Here is a 23,423-nt window from a genome sequence, read left to right as displayed (position 1 = left end):
CCAACATCTTTGGCCCAAAGAGAGGCTGCTACAGTCTCTCCCCCCCGCACCCCCCTGCACCTCCGCCCCCCCTCCCCATCCTCTCCTGGATGAGAGACTGGACAGGGAACCACAGCTGCTGTCTGGTAGCACGCTCTTGGGCCCATTTCCAAAGGAGGGCGCTGGAATCGGGGATCAGACAGAACCGGCTCCATCCTAGGACTTCCTCTCCCCCCCAGGCCTCCTTCCCCTCCGGGGCAGGGGGACCCTGTCCGTGCCCACCGGGACAAGCAGCCCCCGCAGACACACCACCGGCGTCGTCCTGAGGAAGCGAGCCAGCCGGGCCTCACTGCCCAGCATCCCCGTCAGCAAGCAGGAGCCCCGCTTCGCCCGCCATGCTTCAGGTGGGGCCCAGACCGGCTGGTGGGGGGCACGTGCCCCTCTCACTGGGCTGCCTTGGGATTCCGTGGGCATGGCAGAGGCGGACCTGGCTGCCCATGTTAGCGCAGGGGTGGCCCTCCCCCCAGAGAGAGGAACAAAGTCTGGGAGTCAAAAGCATCTATGGGCCGGGCTGGGACCCCCCCGGGGTATCGCCACTGGAGCTGTGATGGCTAGACAGGTATGACCAGCCTGAGTGACATGTCCTAGACCATGGATGCTGGGAAATAGCATCCCTGGAAGTAGCTGGACACACCAGGAAGAACAGGAGAGGGTTCTGGGAAGGCCTGGGGGTCCTGCATGTTGCCTCATAAGATGCCAGGGCTGGACAGTGCTGGGTGCAGACGGGATCGGAGGACCCAAAGGTTCTCTGGGAAGTTCAGGAAGGGGTCAAGGGGCAGGAGGCTCTGTCCCCATTCCCCCAGGGCAGGGGTCGGCAAACTCATTAGCCAACAGAACCAAACATCAACAATAGCAACAGTATAACCATTGCAATTTCTTTTGAGAGCCAAATTTTTCAAACTTAAACTTCTTCTAACGCCACTTCTTCAACATAGACTTGCCCAGGCCGTGGTATTTTGTGGGAGAGCCACACTCAAGGGGCCAAAGAGCCGCATGTGGCTCGAGAGCCACAGTTTGCCGACCACGGCTCCAGGGGAACATCTGTTCTGCCTCGCCCTTTTGTGTTCACATGAGATTTCACTCAGAAAGAATGTGCCGCTGAGGGATGTTTGGCTCAGAGTGTCTGTGAGTGCGGGGCGTGGGGGGACATGGATGGGAGAGCAGAGCAGCGTCTATGTGCCTGGAGTAATGTTGACCCACTTCCTTTCCCCTTCCCTTTCTATCTGTTCGTTCAGCAAGCAGGAAGTCTTCGTTTGGTGCTAGTCTTGAGCATGTTTTTAAGGCTTGCAAATATCCTTTTATTTTATATATTAATTTATTTTAAAATGTATTTTTAATGATCTTAGAGAGGAAAGGAGAGGGAGAGATAGAAGCATCAATGAAGAGAGAATCATTGATTGGCTGCCTCCTGCATACCCCCTACTGGGAATCGAGCACGCAACCTGGGCATGTGCCCTTGACTGGAATCGAACCTGGGAACTTTCAGTCCGCAGTCTGATGCTCTATCCACTGAGCCAAACCGGGTAGGGGAAAAAAAAATAAAAATCTCCTTTTAAGTAGAGATCTCTTTCCAGGCTTGAGACATGGGAAGCTGGCTGCAATTTTATTCTAGAGTTTAGAACGTTCTTTTAGTTTTGCTGTGAGCATAGACCATAATTTTGTGACAAATGATATTAGTTTACCAATTACGGTAGTGATATAAATTTCCCTTTAAAATAAACTTATGTAGGATTTGAAAAGGGGTTTATTTGGAGAAAAATACCATAACAATATATTGTAAGTATAGGTGATTAAGAGATATGGCAAAAACAACAACAACAACAACAACAACAAAAAACAACCCGCCAGGAAAGTGGTCACTGAATGGTTGATACTTGGGAAAGAGTACTCTATCCAACCCACCCTACTCATTTTATACAGCAGAACTGAGACCCAGAGTCTCAAGGTCATCCAAGGTCATGCACGGGGATGGTGGCCCCTCGGGACTAAGACTTTGGCTGATGACTCTTGTGCCAACGTAGAGTGGAGAAGAGGTTTGCCCGGGACCTCCTGGGTGCACCAGAGCCAATAGCATGCCGGAGGGGGTGGCGTCAGTGTGGCAGTGAGAGCTCTGGGTTCTGAGTCCTTCCCATCCGGGCTCGGCTGGCACAGGAGCTGAGGGGCTGTCGGCAGGGAAGGGGACTGGGGGGTGGGGTTGGGGTGCCAACTTCTCTGGGCTCTGATGCCACAACTATGCAATTCCTGCATTGGACCAGATAGATGCTTCCCTTGTAGGAGCTGAGGATTCTAGCATCTGCCCCCGAGGAAGGAGAGCCTAGAGAACATGACCTGTTTTCTAAACAACATCCCTGCTTATGGTCAGTCCCTGCAAGTGTGGCCACAGCTGGACCGTGCAGGTGCCCGGCTGCCTTCATTGTCCCTGCTTCCTCTGGCCTCTGCCTCCGATCACGTCCCTGCCCTTGGGCAGCCTCAGAGGGGTAGAGAGTGGGGGGTGGGGAGGCTGATAGCACAGGCTCAGGGGTGGGTGCGAGGTTAGAGTGATGCCACAGGGAGTTGTTGAGTCATTCCTTGATGGACTTACTGGCCTCACCCCAAGCCCAGAGAGGGAGGGATTGGAGGTGCATGCCATGGGTTCAATCAGATGGCATCAAGAGGCATATCACAGGCAAGCTTGTGTGTCATAACAGGTTGGCAAAGGCAGGGATGGAAAACTCAAGGAGAGGTGGAGTTGGGAAGTCTGTGTGGCTCCGGGGAAGTCTGGGCGTCTCTCCCTGACGCCCGCTCACCCACCCACCCACCCGGGGAGGGGGGCTCAGTGCTGCAGGTAGGGCCTGGGTCCTCTGGTAAAAACGCCCTCATTTCTCGCCTGTGAGTGCAGCTAACTCGTTACCCGCGGTGCTAACGTTCGGGTCCCCTGAGTGGGAAGAAGAGGAGGAGATGGATCTTCGGGCCTTTGAAGAACTGAGGCCTTTCTCGAACCCGGAACTGGGGCTGATGGACGCCCTCCGGTGCCTCGACAGCAGTGACTGGTGAGGCGACACCTTCCCCTTCACGCGTGGTGGCCAGGGGAGAGCTGCAGAATGGCTGCTGCCACCCCCCCCACCTCTCCCACTGCTGGGGCCCGGTCCCGTGGAGGGAGGTGCGTGTGCGTGTGCGTGTGTGTGCCCTGTGACCTCCAACAGCTCACTATACTGCTCCATGGCGCACCAGGGCCAGGCATGGCAGGCGTAAATGTGGCTCTCCAACACGTTAGGAGCCCTTAGAAAGGCCACAGCCCTTCATTTCTCTAAGTGAAGCCACCCTGCTCCCAGTTCCTACCCCTGTGCCTGTGGACAGGTTCTTAGTCCTGAGCAGCGCCGTGACTCGGGGTCCAGAGCATTTGCGGGAAGCCCTCCCGTCTTCTGTCCTCATGGTCAAGTACCAGCTTGTCACAGGTGTGGTGCTCCTGGTCCTGGGGTGGGCTTCCCTCTTGGGGACGTTGAGCCAGGGGTCCCATAAAATGGCTTTTACTGGCCTGGCCTGTGAGGCTCAGTGGTTAAGCTCTGACCCATGAACCAAGAGGTCACTGGTTCCATTCCCGGTCAGGGCAGGTGCCTGGTTTGCTGGCTCCATTCCCAGTAGGGGCCACGCAGGAGATTGGTGATGTTTCTCTCTCTCACTGGAGTGTCTATCTTAGGGGTGTCGAACTCAATCAGAGAAGGGGCCAAAATCTAAAATCCAGCCTAAATCGCGGGCCGAATGGTTTACTGAACAGTCATAAACTGTCATTGTGATGGAAACGCAGCGGAGTGCAGTGATGACAGCGCGGTGCGGGCCACATTGCAAGGCCTGGCGGGACGGATTTGGCCCGCGGGCCTTGTGTTTGACACATGTGGTCTATCTCCTCTATCCCTGTCCCATTTTCTCTCTCAAAAAAAAAAAAATCTACAAAAACATATTTAAAAACAGAAGCGGTCAGCCTGGGTGTGCCAGCAGGAAGCACTGGGGTGTGGAGAGGGTGGCGGTGTGGTGCCCTGGTCGGCGGAGGGCGCGGGGCTCCGCCCGCCCCGCCTGCCTGTGACCGGCCTGGGCTTGGTCCTCAGGCACCGGAAGGAGAAGGGCCTGGTGAGCGTCCAGCGCCTGGCAGCCTGGCACCCCCAGGTCCTCGCCGGGAGGCTGCACGACGTGTCCTTGGCGGTGACTGGAGAGGTGAGGCCTCCCAGACAGCCCGTGTCCCGGGCCCCCTGCCCGCCCCCAGCCGGTCCCCCTTCCCTGGGGCTGCTGCCCACGGCGGGTCACGGAGCAGCCACGGAGAAGCCACGGCCCCTTGGAACAGGGGCATCAGCCACGGAGGTGGGAGGTAGCCACCCATTTCTCAGATTAGAAAACTGAGGCCCGGGCTTTCCTTATTTCTATGCCGCCGGCCTGCATTGTCCTTTTACTCAAAATGCCAGTGGAGGGATGGAGTGTCCAACCTCAGGGTGGTCGTAACATTTCTCAAGCCCTTTCTCTCAGCTTCGGCGCTGGGCTAGGGCCGGGCGTGGCCGGGCCCTGCTGGGCAATAAGATGTGTCTCATCGCAGATGGAGGCCACGGCCCCCCCAACCCCTTGGGAGTAGGTGGTTCCAGTGGGGGACCTTGTGAAGATCCAGTTGAACATTCTTTATAAAAGTGCTCGGAAGACTGTGGTACAAATGTCCGATGGTAATGATGGAATTCGTCATTAGGACGGTAACCACAGCAATCAGGTTTTTTAAAATGGGACAAACTATTGCCCAGAGCTGCTGCAGCCCAGGAGGCCCAGGCCTGGGGAGAGGGTGGAGGCCCGGGAGGGGGTGCAGTGGCCATTCTTGGAGCCCCTGACGGGGTCCGGCAGTGTGGATCCTCTCCCATCTCTCCCCGAGGTCACCAACCTCCGCTCCAGGGTGTCCCGCTTGGCCATCGGCGTCCTGGGAGGCCTCTTCCGGGCCCTGAAGAAGAACATGGACCAGGAGGCGGAGGAGGTGGCCCGCTGCCTGCTGCAGAGGGTGGGCAACACCAGCGAGTTCATCCAGAGGGCGGCCAACCGCTCCCTGGGGGCCATGGTGGAGCACGTGACCCCCGCCCGGTCCCTGGCGGCCCTCACCTCTGCGGGCATCTAGTACGTGGCGGCCAGTTGTCCGAGGGGAGGGGTGAGAATGGCCCAGGAAGGGGAGGGGAGGGGAGGAGAGAGGCATGGGGCGGGAGAGGAGGGGGACGGCTTCACACGTGTAGCTGGGGGAGCTCCTGGTGGGGTGTCACGCCTCTGGAGCCAGGGGATGAGGCCTGTGCCTCCCGGGACAGGGGCAGTGCTCCCCTGGAGCGCCTAGGTCTGCCTGGGGGCCGGGAAGGCAGAGATGCCGATGGCGGGGGGGGCTTTCTTGGTGGAGAAAAAGGGACTTGAGCATTTAGGATGGGGGTGGGGAGCATCCGGCCTGTGGGCCTTATGAGGCCCATGAAATCGTTTGGTCTGGCCCTGCCCAGGCATTGGGGTGAGTTAATTAAATGCTTGGCCAAATACAGCAGCAAAAATGCGAAGCTGATAATGTGGTGCGGCCCACAAGTGATGTTAGAAACATCCAAATGGCCCTTGGCAGAGAAAAAGTTCCCCGACCCCGATTTAGACACAGGCAGGCTGTGAGGCGGGAAGGCAGAGAGCGGCGGGCACAGGCGTCTCCAGGGGACACCAGGGGCTTCTCTCGTCCTCGCCTGTCCCCCTGTGGTGGTTGTCAATCTAGTTCCATTGTCAGGAAGGGTCTGCTCTTCGCCTCCGTCCACACGGGACAGAAGTGGGGGCCCATCCTGGCGTGGAACATGGATGCACAACTGTAGGACCCTGTGGGCCAGTGCGGGGACCCCCTCCCCTTCCTCGGCTGAGTCCCTGGCTCGCTGTGTCCTCTCAGCCACAGAAACCCCGCCGTGCGGAGGTGCACCGCCGAGCACCTGGCGGCCGTGCTGGAGCAGATCGGCGCCGACAGGCTCCTCTCGGGCAGCAGGGACAGCACGGACATGCTGCTGCGCAACCTGGTCAGGCTGGCCCAGGACTCCAACCAGGACACCAGGTGAGGCAGGGCAGGGCCCGGGCACCGCCGACCGGGCCCGTGCAGGGCAGATGGGGCAACCAGCCAGCCCTGACCCGCACAGCTCACTTCCCCGGGGTCATGGGGAGGGACAGATGGGCGGATGGAGCGGTGTCCTTTCCTTACAGCCGTCCCGTCTCCCCGTCGTCACAGCCAGGCTGCTCAGGGAATGGTCAGCACTCCCACGCCCACTGTCCGCCTTCCTTCTCTCTCCAGGCACAGCGACCTCTCTCTTCTTCTTGCCCCACCTCAGCTCCCTTCTCTGTCAATACTCTGAATTCATTAAAAAAAAAAAAAAAAATATATATATATATATATATATATACATACATATATATATATATATATATATATGTATATATATTATTGATTTTTTTACAGAGAGGAAGGAGGAGGGATAGAGAGTTAGAAACATCGATCAGCTGCCTCCTGCACACCTCCCACTGGGGATGTGCCCGCAACCAAGGTACATGCCCTTGATTGGAATCGAACCTGGGACCTTTCAGTCCACAGGCCGATGCTCTATCCACTGAGCCCAACTGGTTAGGGCTGTATTCATTTTTTCAAGAGATCATTAATGAGCACTCTTCATTATTCTGGCGATGACCGTGAATAAGAAAAACTATGCCTCAGCTGTCTTCTTGGAGTTTATCTCTTAGTGGGATGCACGAACCATCAACAAACACATAGTTATGGTGACTTTAGGTGCAGATAAGGGGTAAAGAAGGAAAAAACAAGATGTCATGGAGAACGGGGTGGGGCTATGTTAGACTGAGAGTTGGGGGCATCCTTCTAAAGGGAGACATTTGAACTGAGAGCTTGGTCTTTGAGGATCTGGGGTGGGAGTGTCCCAGGCAAAGGAAATGGTACCGAGGCCCCTGGATGGGACTAAGCTGGGCGTTCATGGGAGACCGGGCCCGGCTGGGTGGGGCACGGGAGTGGCAGGCAGTGTGGGCGATGAGGCTGAGGGGGCAGGGCCCTGCCCAGGAGGGCCTCCCAGGCCACAGTCAGGGGTGGAGGTTTTTTTTTTTTGTTTTTTTTTTTAATAGATTCTTTAAAATATATATATATTTTATTGATTTTTTTACAGAGAGGAAGGGAGAGAGATAGAGATCTAAAAACGTGGATGAGAGAGAAACATCGACCAGCTGCCTCCTGCACACCCCCTACCGGGGATGTGCCCGCAACCAATGTACATGCCCTTGACCGGAATCAAACCCGGGACTTTTCAGTCCGCAGACCGATGCTCTACCACTGAGCCAAACTGGTTTTGGCAGGGGTGGAGGTTTTGCTTTGTGTGTGACCGGGAGCCACTGGAGGAGTTTTCAGTGGGAATGTGAGGCGGTTAGGCGATGCTAAGCAGGAGAGTGATGGGCTCGGATTGATTGGCTTTCAAACCCAGGGTGGGGGTCCAGTCAATCACACTCAGCTCACAGCCTGCTGCCGCCATGTCTGCAGACTGCACCCCGCATGGTACAGCCCCAGAGGTGCTGGGTCCACCCAGGGTCTCTAATTTTTATTGATCTAATGGGTAACAGTGCCAGCTCAGTGCAGAGTGCTTTTTTTTTTTTTTTTTTTTACCCCTTACTAGTTTGAGAGTGTCTTTATATGCTTGCTAGCCTTTTACTAAGAAACGAGGAAGCAAGCACCCTGGCTGCTCATTGGAGCATTGATAGTGGAGCATGGATGGTGGAGGGGGTGGAGCCTGGATGGAGGAGGGGGTGCCAGACTGAAGGCTACCCCAAGGCCAGGCAAGAGGAGCTTGTGACTGCTGCGAGCAGGGAGGTGGATGGGGCTGGGGCTGTGGTTGGCAAACTGCGGCTCGCGAGCCACGTGCGGCTCTTTGGCCTCTTGAGTGTGGTTCTTCCACAAAATACCACGGCCTGGGCGAGTCTATTTTGAAGAAGGGGCATTAGAAGAAGAAGTTTATATTTAAAAAAGTTGGCTCTCAAAAGAAATTGCAATCGTTGTCCTGTTGATATTTGGCTCTGTTGACTAATGAGTTTGCCGACCACGGGCTTAGGGTTAGGGCCGAGCCCACAGGAGGTTGGCTTTCGAAGAAGGGGCAGAGGTGCCACTGAGGTTTGTAAACAAACAGCCGGGTGAACGGTGCTACGTGTTACTGACGTGAGCAATGCTGTCGGGGAAGAGGAGGTTTGGGCGGTTTGCGTTAGCTGCCCTGGGGGATGGAAATCAACATCTAACACGTCTCCAGACCCAACGCCCCCTCTCTCTGACCTTCCCTTCACATTGGATCGTGCTGACTGCACGTGCCTTCCCTTCCTGGAACCGTAGGCTTCTCGGCTCCCCCGGCACCTGCTCCCTGTCCCTCTGTGGCCATTTCCCACCCTCCCTGCCCTCGGAATGTCGGTGGCCACAGGAGTGTCTAGTCCCTGTCCCCGTCGTGTGACTTTCTCTGAATGGTGCCACCTCTTCCGGTGGCTCCCACCACAGGAGACTCCGCTGCTTCCCACCCTCTGGCTCCAGCCCACGCCCTCTCAGGGCCTGTCTCTGCTGCCTCCACAGGGACCCTCGCCAGGATGCCCAGCTGCCGTCTTCAGGTGCAAAGTGCTCCTAAATGAACCCACGGCCCTCGCCCCAAGCCTGCTTCTTCCTTCTGTTGTTAAAAGTCACTGTTATTTACTGAGTCGTCTGAGATGCAGAACAGGGGAATTTCATACTTCATTGATTCTAAGACACACATTTCCTCCCCACATTTTAATATCTTACAATAGCTCACCGTTATTGGCCAGGGAGCAATTAGGACCCAGGTTTTACTATCTGCACATTTGCACACTTGGTCATTGCTGCTCATGGTAGGAACCTTTGAATTAAAATCCGCGCCGTAGGAACGACACTAAGAGGCTTTCTTTGCTTGCTAGCCTTTCATATTTATTTTAAGAAGTCATTGTGGATGCTCCGTGGGGAATTATTGAGTTTAATTGCTGTTAGAAATATCATACTATTCCTTGGCATCGAAGTGGAAAGTTATTGCATATAAGGGAAGGCATGGAAATAGAGCGGTGGGATATAAATTAGACATTAATGCAAACATTCGTCACCGAAGGAATGACCAAAATTCCACATCTTCTTGCAAAGCCACCAGCAAGTACGTCGCGCTCCCCTTACCTACCGCTCCCTTCTGTTTCTGAGATCCCGTGAGGAGGGAGCATCATCGAGGGCAGCCAGCGTGGCCAGTGTTTCCCTTTCCTGTTTTTCCTCAGTGGAAAATAAGTCAACGGTGCATTTTACCATCAATAAAGTCTTAGTTGAGCAAAATAGGGCCATTTTCAGTGTCTCATGCTCTACCTCCAGACAACTGCCACGTCCCGCAGTTTCAACGTCCGTGGCGGCTCTGGGATCTGATCACGCCTTCCTACCCCCCCTCCACCGCCTCGCCCCAGGCCTGGGTCCTCTCTTGTCTGGACTGGTAGAGTGGCCCCCAAAGTGGCCCCCAAATTGGCTCCGACCCTAGCCTTGTCCTCAAAGATCCATCCTCCACACTGCTCACAGTGCAAATTGGACCCCCCTTAGCTTCCCCGGGAATGTGGGCTACAGTCCAACTCCTCCCCCTCTCCCTAAACTGGTCCTACCCCCTCTCCAGCGGACTCTGTTCCAGAGTCCAGCCCTGCCTGCCTTCCTTCAGGTACACGCCTTCTGATGTGTCGGGTTGGATCCTAGAATTTCCCCCTTCTCCTATTTCCTCCCCAATCCTGGCCCACTTGTGTGCTCCTACTTACCTTTTGAGTCCTAACCCAAAGATCACCTCTTCCAGGAAGCCTTCCGTGATTCCCTGCCCCACCTACCACTATTCACTATCACCAGGAAGTGTTGGCCACTTCCTCCTAGTCTGCCCCACTGCACCTTTCCTCAGATTTCTAAATATCCCATACTAGAAAAAGTTTGGTATAGCCACCCAATGGAATATCCTAGTCATTAAAAAGGATGACATGGGAAGATAATTAATGGAGGAGGAAAAAAAGTTGTACACAAGTTGTACAATATATACATTCTGATACCAATGAAATGTATTTAAATTGGAAAAAGATGCCGAAACCGGTTTGGCTCAGTGGTAGAGCGTCGGTCTGCGGACTGAAAGGTCCCAGGTTCGATTCAGGTCAAGGGCATGTACATTGGTTGCGGGCACATCCCCAGTGGGGGTGTGTGCAAGAGGCAGCTGGTCGATGTTTCTTTCTCATCGATGTTTCTAGCTCTCTATCTCTCTCCCTTACTCTGTAAAAAATAAAAAAATAAAAAATTTCAAACAGCAGTTTAAAAAAATTGGAAAAAGATGATAAGAAAATGCAAAAATGTAATAGTGGTGTTTTTCTGTAATGGGAGTGGTGTTTATTTTTGCATGAATCTAGCCTTTAAGTAGAGAATATTATCATACTTAGAAAAAGTATTGAAACCTCTCTTACTATAACTAGAAAGCTGTGTGAAGTCGTAACGTGACTTTACGATGTGTTTCTGTGGCTGTTTCCTCATCTTGCCCTTCGCCCTGTGGCAGGTTCTACGGCCGGAAGATGGTGAGCATCCTGATGTCGAACACCAAGTTTGATGCATTTCTGAAGCAGTCACTGCCATCTCACGACCTGCGGAAGGTCATGGCGGCCATTAAGCAGCGGGTGAGCCGGTGGGTGTGAGGGGAGTTGGGTGGGGACTGGAGCTGAGCCTGGCCGCCCTCACGCAGGTCAAGGGGCGCAGGTCAGGGGGCAGGGGCTGCACTCGGAGGCTTTTATTTCACCTGGGACTCCTGCTGGGCGAGGTCAGCGTGATTTCCTTGTCCTCTACTCAGCCTGGGTCTGCCCCTCTCTGCCCGTGTCCCTTGAGCTTCCCTGGGCCTCCGCTTCTCCATCTGTGAAATGGGCATCTTGACCCCCAATACTTGGCCCCGACTACCAGCGCTCTGGGAGGCTCAGCTGCGCCCGGGAGGCCTCCCAGGGGAGAGGTTAAGGCCTGGGCTGGAGTATCTGGCACGTCCCCAGAGGCGACTCCTTCCGGTTCACGCTGTGTGCATTTTCCAAGGGCCTAGAAGAGAGCGGTGAGCTGCCGTCTGCCAGAGGCCACAAGGTGTCGAGGAGCCTGCCCGCGTGTGAGAACGGGCTGCCCGGTGAGGACGGGTACGGCCACCCTTGTCTCTCTGGGCTCCACCTCCGAGATGCTGATGGGGCAGCAGCAATCTGAAAGTCACTCCTGTGCCTAACTCCTGGGAAGGCACATCTGATCTCCTTAGCGCATCTTCTTAAAGTCCAGGGAAGCCACCCTTCTCTCCTCGACTAGCCTCCTGCTCTCTCTCCACGTGGCCTCTGGGCCAGACCAGAGCAGCTGGGTTCCCTGCCCCTTCGTTTCTCTCTCTCTGCTGTGCCTTTGCTTCTGCTGGTTCTTTGCCTGTTTGGGCCGTCCGCACCCAGAGCATGCCCGCTCGTTCCACCACATCCCACGGGATCCAGCTCGCCTGCCACCTCTCCCAGGGGCTCCATCTGACACTCTGTGTCCCCACGTCCTCTGGGTGGACAGGTCCTCATCCGTCAGTCCTCTGTCCGCCACGGACTTCGCTGTGCTGCCTTCGGGCAAGACCGCCTCTCATCTCCTTGTTCTCAGCGCCCAGCCCAGGCCTTGGCACTCAGTAGACAGAGGGCGGAGTGTAGGAATGAATCACGGAATGGTGTCGGTGGGACTCGGGTGAGAGGCATGAGCGCAGAAGAGCGAGCCTCTGAGCTGGGATGGGGCTGGCATTCTGTATGGAGCCGCTCTCATTCTGGCTGGAACTTGTTGGGCATGTGCTCCCCGCCTAAGAGAACAGGACTTCTTAACATCCCCCCAGTCACCGGAGGACTGAGCGGGGCCTAGACAGCCGGGGGCAGGATTCTGGCAAGATCTTCCCCGACTCTTAGATGAAATGCGTCCCACCCCCTCACTCCAGCTTTCTTCTCTGTTCTTCCCCTGTCTACTGAAAAGAAAAGGAAAGGAAAGGAAAGGGAAGAAAGGGGAAGGGAAGGGAAAGAAAAGGAAGAAAAGGGAAGGGAAGGGAAGGGAAGGGAAGGGAAGGGAAGGGAAGGGAAGGGAAGGGAAGGGAAGGGGTTTCCAGATTCCCTCCCCGCCCCCCGCCTGTGGGAGGGGCCCTGGGATAAGGTGTGTCCATGCCCCGGCTGCCCAGGTCAGATGCTCCTTCTGCTTAGGCTCAGCTCCAATGACCCGAGGCTGGCGGAACTGCGCTCCTCCAGGCGGGGAGGCTCGGAGATGGCGGAGCAGCTTCGGGAGCTGACGCGGCTGCTGGAGGCCAAGGACTACCAGTCTCGGGTGGCAGGTGTGGGGCGGCTCCTTGAGCACTGCCAGGCCAGGCCGGAGCTCATCACCGCCAACCTGGTCCAGGTGAGCGCTGCCTCCCCCGCCCTCCCTGCCCGTCTCTCCCCATGGGTGCACCTTCGTTTGGAAATCTCTGAACGGGGTTAGACGTTGGCCAGACCCCTCAGGGAAAAGGGAGCCCAACAAGCATTTGCTAGCCAGTTGCCTTGGTAACGCTCTAAGACGACTTGGAAGTGGCTGGAGGGATGAGGGCACTGCCTCTTGGAAGGCACCTTGGGACCACTCAGAGGTGTCCCGGCATCTCTCATCCTCTTGGAGATTTGTGGGGGAAGAGGGCAGAAGTGAAAGTGCCACAGCCAAGGGCACTACCAGTCTAGCTGTGTGCATGACGTTTCGGGGCAGAGCAGGTAGCTGGTCAGGAGACTGGGCCAGGATGGGCAAGGAGCAGGCACAGGCTGGAAACCAGAGCAGGTGCCTGCTTCTTCCAGGAGCAAGGCTGCTGAGAGCCGAGCCTCATGGCCAGTGGCTGAGACACAGGCATGGAAACAGCAGGCTGGGCTTCCTTCCTTCCTGGCTGTGATCTGGGCGAGTGATTTCAGCTCTCAGCCTCAGTTTTTCTTTTTTTTAAAAAAATATATATTTTGTTGATTTTTTACAGAGAGGAAGGGAAAGGGATAGAGAGTTAGAAACATGGATGGGAGAGAAACATTGATCAGCTGCCTCCTGCACACCCCCTACTGGGGATGTGCCGGCAACCAAGGTACATGCCCTTGACCGGAATTGAACCTGGGTCCCTTGAGTCTAGGCCGACACTCTATCCACCGAGCCAAACCGGTTTTGACTCAGTTTTTGTGTTTAATGGTGAAGCGAGGAGGAGAACACAGGCCTGCTGGGCTGTGAAGATCATTCCAGAAAAGAGAGTGAGGGCACCTGACGAGATGCTCTCAAACTGGGCACACGAGTGCTCCATGTGGGGTCCTTCTTCCCTCCTTTACGCCCCCGCCCCTTTGAGGAGGCGCACTCTGAGCCCGGAGAGCTCTGGCCCAGGTTGGATGACGCCTGACAGGGCCACGGGGGCCGCCCTGCCGAGGTGGGTGGCTGGGCGCTGGGACTCCTGCCCGCCCGGTTCCCACGGGCTCTTGGCTTCTGTTCTCTCGATAGGTGTTCGATGCGTTCACGCCACGGCTTCAGGATTCCAACAGGAAAGTGAACCAGTGGGCGCTGGAGGCCCTCACCAAGATGATCCCCCTCCTCGGGGAGAGCTTGCACCCCATGCTGCTCTCCATCGTCGTCGCCGTCGCGGACAACCTCAACTCCAAGAACCCGGGGATCTCTGCTGCCGCTGTGTCTGCCCTGGACGCCATGGTCGAGAGTCTGGGTGAGCCTCCTGCCGGGGTCCTGCGTGCTCCGGTGGGCAGCTGGCTCCGCCCCGACTGCCACCCTGGGCTGGGCCCATCCTTCTTGCTTGGCAATCGGCAGAGTGGAGAAAGGCACGGGCTCAGCGTTTTCTCCGAGGCTGGGTAGGGCGCGGGCCAGTGGCCCAGGGCCTGTGAGGCTCTTGGTTGGCAGCGTTTCCATGTCCCATCCGCCTGCGGGTCTCAGAGGGTGAAGCTGGGGGAGATGTGGGGGTGATGCAGACTTGCCTCCGTTAGCACACGTGATGTAGACGACTCGCCCAAGGCCGGTGGGGTCTGGAAGGGAACACGGGCCAGAATTGCCAGGAAGGAGCCGGGCAGAGCTGTCAAGCATGGGTCTCAGTTGTAGACGGGGTAGCAGAGAATGTGGCCTGGATGGGGACCAGGCGGATGGATGCTGGTGAGACCGCAGGGTGAGCCTGTTGGAGAGGAGCAAGCTGATGGGCAGGTGGCCTGGAGGGCTGGCCACCCTGGTTGGCTGGTGCAGGAGACAGGCCGGGGTCCCACGAGCTTTTTTTAATTTTTACTTTTTATTTTATTGATTTTTTACAGAGAGGAAGAGAGAGGGATAGAGAGTTAGAAACATCAATGAGAGAGAAACATCGACCAGCTGCCTCCTGCACACCCCCTACCGGGATGTGCCCGCAACCAATGTACATGCCCTTGACCGGAATCGAACCTGAGGCCCTTCAGCAGTCCGATGCTCTATCCACTGAGCCAAACCGGTTTCGGCTCCCACGGGCTTTTTGAGGGTGAAATAGCCAAGAGCTGCCTTTTAATAACACTGTTTGGGGCCAGAGCTTCGGGTGTGAGGGGTTTGGTGTGAGGGGTGAGGAGTGACATTGGAGTGTGGTTGGGGAGGAATGAAAAGAAAAGGTGGAAGGAGCTATGGGAAAGGCGTCAGGAAAGGCAGGAGCTTCCCAGTTCCCAGGGAACTTTGCGGTTTCACAACTTGGTCCTTGAACAGCAGGTGGCATTTTGGTGCATAGACTGCGGTTCTCAGTCCCTTTTAGAGTACTTGAAGGTGCTTTTTAGTGCACCTGGTACACAGGCTGACGTGCAAGGTCAAAACTCCCGGGGCCCACGATGATTTACTAGAGAATGTACAATAGTTCATGCTTAGACTTGTATCCCAGCCAGGAGTGGAGCCGTGAGTTTCCGCAAGCCAATCTCATCGTGATGCAAGAGAGCCATTGCTGTTTGCCCGTTGCTTGCTGTTTGTTCTGATGAGCCCAGAGCGATGTCCCCTCCTTAGCATGCACAGAGCCCCCCCACCGTGAGGCTGGGACCTGGCCTGGCCCACCCCCTCCCCCCGCCTCCCCCTCATGTCCTAGCCTGAGCCCAGCTCCATGTCCTTGGCTGGAGCCTCCAGGAGAAGTTTCAGTTACAAATCAAACGCCTGTCCAGGCCCTCCTCCGCCTCTCAGGTTCATAAATATTGTCAATTTCCCCCCTTCATCTCGGAGGGGATTTATGATTTGCTGGGTTTGTTGCTGTAGAACAAATAATATAAATCCAGCCCTAAATTATGGCTTGTTCTCAGGGCTGCTGTGGGTAAGTGAGATTGCTGTTGCCAATAACCGAGGCTCTTGGTAAATCATCGCGGGCCCCGGATTTATTGGGAAAACCTACACCAAGCAAAATGGGCTTTAGCTGTTTGGAAAGGAAAGCACCCTTGTCTGGGGAGAGGAGATTTACCTCTTCCTTTCTGGGCTTGCCATGGGGCCAGCTTCCGGCTGCAGAAGCTAGTGTCTCGCATTGTCCCAAGACTCAAGTCTCCTCCCCTTGGGGCCCTGCTGTAAGCACCTGAGCCGGGCACCCTGGGGATGGGTGATCTGACCACACCTGGAGGCAGGTTGCAGTTCCCAGGAGGACACCTAGAATCCTCATTTCCGCCGGCGACAGGGTGTCCCCACGTGTGGCTGACGGTGCCCCCTCTGGCCCATCAGCTCGGGGACTGGGTGCAGGGAGCCTGGAAGCGGGAGGGAGGGGAGCTGTCTTCCTCTCTGCTCCCTGGGTTGGGGCTAGGCTGGACTGGAATGGGGTTGGCTTTGGAGGGATGGAGGAGTCCAGGAAATCCCTGGCACAGGCTCCCGTGGGCCAGGTCCCACGTGAACAGGTGTGGCCTGGGCGCTCCGGGCCACGTGGCTTTGCTGTGAGCCGTACCCTCTCTGCCCCACCAGCAGCATGAGTTTTGGAAGAAATATTCACTAGGGAGTGATGAGCAGGGCTATGTACCCACCCAGGTCAGACCTGTGGGATTTAGGTCGCCAACAAGAAGAACTCATCTGGGCCAGGTGTGCCAATGGTAGACATACTCTTCCCGGGAGGGGTTCTCATGTTGGGAATGGCCATGCCTGGTCTGCAGAGGGTGAAATGGAGGCGGCAATTAAGCTTCCCCCTGGCCCAGGGCTTTGGGTAGAGGCAGGGATGGTGCAGGTGGGACAGAAGAGAAGGGGTGCAAATCTTCCTTCCCATGTCACCCAGGCTGAGCCTGGTGGCCCTGGTGGTTTGGGGGAGAGGGTGGGCGGGGGGGCCCTTGGCACCCCACGGCCTCTCCTGGGAGTTGCACGGAGCCCTTTGAGCAGAGGGGGCTCTCACCCAAGCCTGGTCCTTCTGCCCCACAAGGGATTCTGGGCCCCAAGCCACAGAGGATCTGTGCAATGCTCAGAAGTACTTAAATGTGAAAAGTCACAAAGCAACAGCTCAACAGGCTGCATTCACTTCCTGCTCTGGCAGGCCCAGGGGGTCCGGAGCACAGCCATGCTGGGGGGCTGGCCTCATGGGCTGCTGCTTAAGACCCCTCTTCATTCTGGAAGTCAGTGATCAGGGTGACTCATCAGCCACCCCATCTCTGCTAGCTTTTAGGGTTTTTTTTGGGGGACAGGAAGTGTGTTGGTTACAGAGCAGGTGGGATTTCCATCCCTTCCTGCTTTTGAGGAGATGGCGAGGAAGGAGACACATCGCTCCTTCTGATTTTAGGGGCATTAGTCCAAGTACCAAAACAGTTGCTGAGCCGACTGGCGGGTGCTTTGGGCTCAGTAAGCACCAGCAGCTGACAGCTCACCTGCTTCCGGTCAGACCCCCACATTCAGGCTTCTGAGCGCCCAACGTCCCATTCATTCCCCGCAGCCCCTGGCCAGTGCTGCCCAGAGCAGATGAGCTCTGAAATGGGTGGCTTCAGATCTACTTTGGCTGTTTTTCTCTCTGACTGGAAACCTTGTATAAATCATGTGACCAACATGATAGTGTTCATGGAATTTACAGACCGGTCCATGGTGCCCCTCTCATCCATCAACCGCCCGAGGACATCCCTTACCCTCCATTGTCTGTGTGCACTCAGAGTTCCCCGTTAGAAACCATCATGTAAGCACAGTTCTGACTTCGCGTCTTTCATTCAACACGACCCGGTTTCCCCATGCCATTATGCAGTCTTTCTAATCTAGTTAATTTAAAAATATAAAGTGTACTTCCCACCGCCATAAACATATACTTATTAATTATTGAGGCAATAAAAATGCAAAGCATCCAGAGGGGAAAAAAAACCCTCACTTACAGACCCAGCTCCTAAAATAAACCATCGTTAATGCTTGGCACTTTCCATTATAGATATTTTTCTGGGCCTGTTTGTATACATGGCTGTGATTACATTACACATTTGAATCTGACTTTTTTTTTTTTTTTTAAGACAAAGCACGAGCATATACATATCATTACACGCTTGAGTCACTGCTACACCATAGCTCGCATTTTCTGTTGAGGTGGCTCATACTGGTTTTTCCTTGTGACGGACGGACTTAGTTTTAGCAGGCCAGAGACCCGCCTCTTTATCCCGAAACTTACTGAGCTCATTGCATTGTGACATCATACCAGCTTATGGTCAGGAGTCCAGTTTGATTCCAGTTTCTGCTGCTGCTGTTCATATGCCACCATGTTTTTTGTATACTTCCTTTTTTTTTTTTTTTTAAATACATTTTTATTGGTTTCAGAGAGGAAGGAAGATGGAGAGAGAGATAGAAGCATCGTTGATAAGAATCATCAATTGGTTGCCTCTTGCACACCCCCTCCCCATCCCCCCCTTCTGGAGACCCTGAAACCCAGGCATGTGCCCTGACCAGGAATCAAATGATGACCTCCTAGTTCATAGGTCGACGCTCAACCACTGAGCCACGCCGGCCGGAAGGCAAGCATTTGCTGAGCACCTGTGTGTGCCAGGCGCCTGGGCCCATGCTCTGGAGTAGGTGTCTGCGGGTCGTGCATTTTTAAGTATTCCCCATGTCCTCTCTTCTTCCCTGCTGTGGGAGGCCATGGCAGTGGCCAGAAGGGGGAGGCCCAGCTGCACCCAGAGAATGTCCTGGGCTATGCTGTGGGGGGACAGCACGGAGGGAGAAGTCCTTGTCCTCAGAGGGGAGCTCGCGGCTGATGATGGGGTAGGGGGAGAGGAAGGGGGGAAATAGAAACACCCGCACACAATAATGCAGGTGGTGACAAAAAACTTACACAATCACGGCTTTACCGAGCGAGGCACCGAGACCACTTCTCTCTCTCTCTCTCTCTCTCTCTCTCTCTCTCTCTCTCTCTTTCTCTTTCTCCCGCCCATCCTCTCTCTCTCTCTCTCCCTCTCTCTTTAAATATATTTTATTGATTTTTTACAGAGGAAGAGAGAGGGATAGAGAGTTAGAAACATCAATGAGAGAGAATCATCGATCAGCTGCCTCTTGCACACCCCCTACTGGGGATGTGCCCACAACCAAGGTACATGCCCCTGACCGGAATCGAACCTGGGACCCTACAGTCCACAGGCCGACGCTCTATCCACTGAGCCAAACCGGTTTTGGCCCGAGACCACTTCTCACAAACTGCAATATTCTCTCTTACCTCCCAGCGTGAATTATTTTCACGACTCTTGTCTTAGGGAGAGAGCTTTTGGAAGCAGCAGAGAGTACATTTCCTACTCTCTCTACCTTACGAGTCTCAGGAAGAGAGCAAGGGAAACAGGAATTAGCTTTTGCTGGAATGGCTACCTGGTGGAAAAAGAAAGCTTTGGCTGCATACCAGTGGGCACGCGGAGCCTCTGTGCCGAGCTACGGCAGGAACTCAGAGAAGGTGGAACTCGCCTGGAAAGACTCCCTCCGGCAGGTCCCTCAATGCTGTCCCCTGTGAAGAGAAATCTGGCCTTGAGCTGGTCAGCTCTGGGGTCACAGGACGAACTGGCCGGGGTCTGCTCTGATAGCGCCGCTCACCTCCCAGACCCCACAGCCACATCCCTGAAAAGTGCCTTTTGTTACTGGTCCCACCTCCCCTTGGATCCTGCTGTGACCGCTGTGGTCGCAAAACCCTGGGGGCCGGGAGTGCCGGCTGCCTCCAGGGTCCGTGCAGAGGCAGCCGGAGGCGAAGGACACTGGTCCGACCTATCGTGTGTATTTTCCAGATCAGGGTCCTTCCTTGAGCGAGGGGACTTTCCTCACCTTACGTGTCTTTGTGAGGAATGAGGGTTTCGAGTTCAATCGTTGGAGAAGCCGGGAGACATCCGCCAGCATGGGGAAGAACGGGCAGCTTCCAAACTCAGTCTCTGCGGGGCCCTGCGGGAGCTGACGTTAGGATAAGGTGACGGACGTCCCGCTTTTGGCGGGACAGTCCCGATTTTTAACAATGTGCTCTGCGACCCGAGGCGTTAAAAAAAAAAAAAAAAAAAAATCGGGCCTTTTTTAAAACGCCGCGGGACACATTGTTCAAAAGCGGGACTGTCCCGCCAAAAGCGGGACGTCTGGTCAGAGCAGGCCGGAGACCCGCCTCTTTATCCCGAAACACCGCCTCCCAGCCCCTGGGATGGTACCGCCAGTGCTTCCTCTCTGTAGTCACAGAGGGCCCTCCCAGGGCCTCTTCCCCACGTGGATGCTGTGTGTGTGTGTGTGGGGGTGTGTGGGGGTGCCTGGCGCCCTGGCTCAGGCCACAGCATCATGGCCACGGCCACGCCCCTCTCTTTCAGACGGCCTCTGCCTCCTGCAGACGTTGGCCGGGCGGGTGCGCTTCCTCAGTGGCCGCGCCGTGCTTGACGTCACAGACCGCCTGCCAGGTGAGCACCCCCAGACATGCTCCTCCTGCTCCCAGGTCAGTCTCTGTGCGCCTCCCCGGGCATGTGGTTGAGCCCACTTACCTTAGACCAGAAGTAATTCCAGACCATTTACACTTTTTGATAATTTGGTGTTTAAAGATAACCCCTAGCCGAAACCGGTTTTGCTCAGTGGATAGAGCATCGGCCTGCTGACTGAAAGGTCCCAGGTTTGAATCCGGTCAAGGGCATGTACCTTGGTTGCGGGCACATCATCAGTAGGGGTGTGCAAGAGGCAGCTGATAGATAATTCTCTCTCATCGATATTTCTAGTTCTCTATCCTTCTCTCTTCTCTCTGTAAAAAACAATAAAAATTTTTTTTAAAAGAATAAAGATAACCCCTACATGGCCAGGATATGATGTTTGCATTTGGTCAGAATGAAGCAGGTTGGAATATAACTGAAGCAGTTCCTTCGGAGACTACGATGCTTTCTTCCTCTCCACCACAGCCCTTCGCGTACTGGGTCCCCATCACTTCCTCTGCCCCCCTTCTCCCCAGCCCTCCTGCCTGGTTTCAGGTGCCTCTAAAGAGCACATCCCACCCTGTGCCCTCCCTCTTCTGGCCCAGCTGGCACCTCGTGGCATCGGGCCCTGGGGAGCTCAGCACATGCAGCCTGACTGCGGGCATCGTGCCACCTCCTCCACCGCTCCTGGCCTTCCTGCTTGCCTGGTTTCATCACCCCAGTGACCTCAGAGTGGCCTCTAACCTTCCACCCAGGTGCCAGGCCTTCCCCAAGCAGGCGAAGCGGGTGAGGCGATGCAGTGGGAGCCCGGGGGTGAGAACTGGGCCACGTAACCAGACCAGCCTGGGTACCAGACAGGGAACCCTTTCTGTTGCTCCAAATCCGTATTTTCTGGGTAAAAGCCTTCCTGTTCTTGTATTGGTCATTTATGGGGCCCAGAGGTCAGTGCACACCCCAATTTATCAATAGATGACCTGTTTACTATATATATCCCTCTCCTCCCCCAAAGCAAGAGTTTCTGTGTAGCTCTTCTGTGAACTAGGTGTCAATCAGGAACACAGGAGGAATTCCAATCCACACTGGCTTGGACTAATAATAGTGCAGCTTAACACCCGTAAATCTTTGGCTAATTACTTTAGCTGCTTTTTGAGCTTACGTTTAATGGGGGTTTCTTCCTATTGGTGACTCCCAGAGGGCCACTGCCAGTCTCTGCCAGCTTGAGGGACGCATCCATCAGCCAGGTGCCCCCCTCCCGGTACCCGGGAAGTGGGAGCTCCTGTGGGGATTGATGCTTCCTTTGGTGTGTGTGTGTGTGTGTGTGTGTGTGTGTGTGTGGAGTCCAGGGTGGTGGTTGTGGCAGAACAAGGGTGTGAACTGTTGTGGGGAGGGGTGGACTGCCCCACCCCACTTTGGAGGAAGCAGGGGGCCCTGCCTGGGCCTGGTTCTTGGGGAAGTTCTCACCCTCATTTGCAGGTGGAGATTCTAGGTGTTCAGAGCAGGTAGCTGGTAGTACGGTGAGGTTTGGCATCCAGACCCTGGGAAGGCCAGGTGGGGCCGTTTTACTTTCTGGGACTTCTCCCTTGAGTACAAGTTTTCTCTGTTTTTGCATGATGTCTCATCAGTGGTAAAGAGGATTTAAGCGATACTAGTAGCATTTGTCACCTGCCTACCTATGTCAGCACTTCACACACATGTATTATCTAATCTAACAATCACAAGAGGTTGGTTCAGGATTATGATCTTTCCTGGCGAGGGAACGGGCTCAGAAAGCTTGGGCGGCTTTCTCAAGCTCCCACAAGCCAGCACAGAGCAGACGCAGGATTGAATCGGTGTGCCTGCCTCTTCCTCGCTCCTGGGCTGCTGGGACCCCAGCACTTTGCCTTTGCCTGCCCCTCCCTCAATTAAAAATTTTTTTTTTAAATGTTGTTTTATGACCATTTGGGATAAACACAAATACACACCAGGCTGCATATCTTCAAACTTTTTTCTTCTCATTTTATTTTATTTTAATTAATTTATTTATATATTTTTAAAAAACATATTTTATTGATTTTTTACAGAGAGGGATAGAGAGTTAGAAGCATCGATGAGAGAGAAACATCCGTCAGCTGCCTCCTGCACACCTTCCACTGGGATGTGCCCCCAAGCAAGGTACATGCCCTTGACCGGAATTGAACCCGGGACCCTTCAGTCCTACAGGCTGACGCTCTATCCACTGAGCCAAACCGGTTTCTGCTCCTTCTTCTCATTTTAAAGGAAATTAAAATACGTTCCTGGGCCCATAACTGTCTGAGGCTCGGTGCTGTGCCTCAGGCATCCGTCGGCCCGGGGCTCGATGGAGTAACCTTTCCTCTCTCCTCCTCACAGGACTGGTGGCCTCGGTGTACCCCCGGAGGCCGCAGGCCGTGGAGAGCCACGTCCTTCCGGTCCTCTGGTCCCTCCTGACCAACGTGATGGGGACCGGGGTGCAGCCCGGGCGTGAGGGGAGCGTCCGCGCCGTGGCGAGCCGGCTGGCCCGCTGCCTCCAGCAGCACCTGGGCCCCCGGCTGCAGGCCCTGGCCGCCGGGCAGCCCCAGCGTGTCCTCCAGGCCCTGCAGCAGCTCTTGGCCACGGAGTCCCGGTGAGGCCGCCCCGGCCACCGGCGGAGGGATGGCGCCCACAGCACCGGTCCCTGCCAGCTGGACTGGAGACGGATCTGAACTAGGCGATCATTATTTTGTATCTTATTTTATGTGTATGATGGCATCATCGCCCCGCCTGCTTCCCTTAGCGTTCCAGATGTACATAGTATATTTTGAAGTAGAAATAAAAGAGCGACTTATTTTTCTAAGGTTTTTCTTGTCTTCCGCTCTTTGAACCTCAGAGAATTTTTCAGTAAACCAGGTTTGTGGCAAACAGAACAAAACATGAGCGCAGCAACACGGATAATACCGAGACAGGGAAGGAGGGAGAAAAGTGCAGCACAGGGCCCCCCGGTGCAGGCCATTTTGGGGTGTAGCCTCCCCCCAGTCTTTGAGCAGTTGGACAGCCCCCACCCCGGTCCCGGGACCCTGAGCTGGTCATTCCATCCCCAGTCCGTGCGCAGTGGCCTGATGGGAGGTGAGTGTAACCAACAGCCCTGGGGGCGGGCGGACGCTGTGCTTCTGCCTTGCGAACGCTCTGTGCAGCGTCGGTGGGTCCTTTGGGAGCCTGTTCATGACATCTGTCCAGCTGCTCCTGGAGAGGCAAGGAGAGTGTGACATGTGCATTCCTGAGTGCCTTCCCTGAAGGGACCTCCTGGCTCCTTCTGAAGTAGAGGATGCTTTTGCACTTGAAGTGCATCAGTGAGAGCACCTGGAGCATCCGGCTCCACGCGGTAGGCAGGGCCCCGTGAGGCTCCGGGATCGCGCAGGTTCCCCCAGTTGGGCTGGATGGCGGAGCCGGAAGGTGTGTTGGATCAGGGTGGGCCAGGACGTGAGGAAGCAGGGAAGGTGCTGCCCCCGGATGGAGCGGCCAGAGAAATGGCGTCC

General features: G+C 55.3%; 1 protein-coding gene across 1 annotated transcript in view; it reads left to right on the top strand.

Annotated features, from left to right (window-relative positions):
* TOGARAM2 (TOG array regulator of axonemal microtubules 2) overlaps positions 1-22,744 on the top strand; it is a 30,484-nt gene extending 7,740 nt beyond the window's left edge. The window contains exons 7-17 of the mRNA XM_036434877.2: positions 219-383; positions 2,918-3,068; positions 4,122-4,227; positions 4,922-5,157; positions 5,939-6,097; positions 10,626-10,743; positions 11,144-11,238; positions 12,298-12,490; positions 13,586-13,802; positions 19,828-19,914; positions 22,282-22,744. Coding sequence (XP_036290770.2) covers positions 219-383; positions 2,918-3,068; positions 4,122-4,227; positions 4,922-5,157; positions 5,939-6,097; positions 10,626-10,743; positions 11,144-11,238; positions 12,298-12,490; positions 13,586-13,802; positions 19,828-19,914; positions 22,282-22,538 — 1,784 coding nt within the window. The 3' untranslated portion in view covers positions 22,539-22,744. The remainder of the gene's footprint in view (positions 1-218; positions 384-2,917; positions 3,069-4,121; positions 4,228-4,921; positions 5,158-5,938; positions 6,098-10,625; positions 10,744-11,143; positions 11,239-12,297; positions 12,491-13,585; positions 13,803-19,827; positions 19,915-22,281) is intronic.
* Positions 22,745-23,423: the final 679 nt, after the last annotated feature.

The sequence above is a fragment of the Pipistrellus kuhlii genome, unplaced genomic scaffold (genome assembly GCF_014108245.1).
Source record: "Pipistrellus kuhlii isolate mPipKuh1 unplaced genomic scaffold, mPipKuh1.p scaffold_m20_p_13, whole genome shotgun sequence".
Classification (NCBI taxonomy): Eukaryota; Metazoa; Chordata; class Mammalia; order Chiroptera; family Vespertilionidae; genus Pipistrellus; species Pipistrellus kuhlii.
The sequence above is the reverse complement of the archived record's forward strand: the minus strand, read 5'-3'. Positions and strand labels throughout refer to the sequence as shown.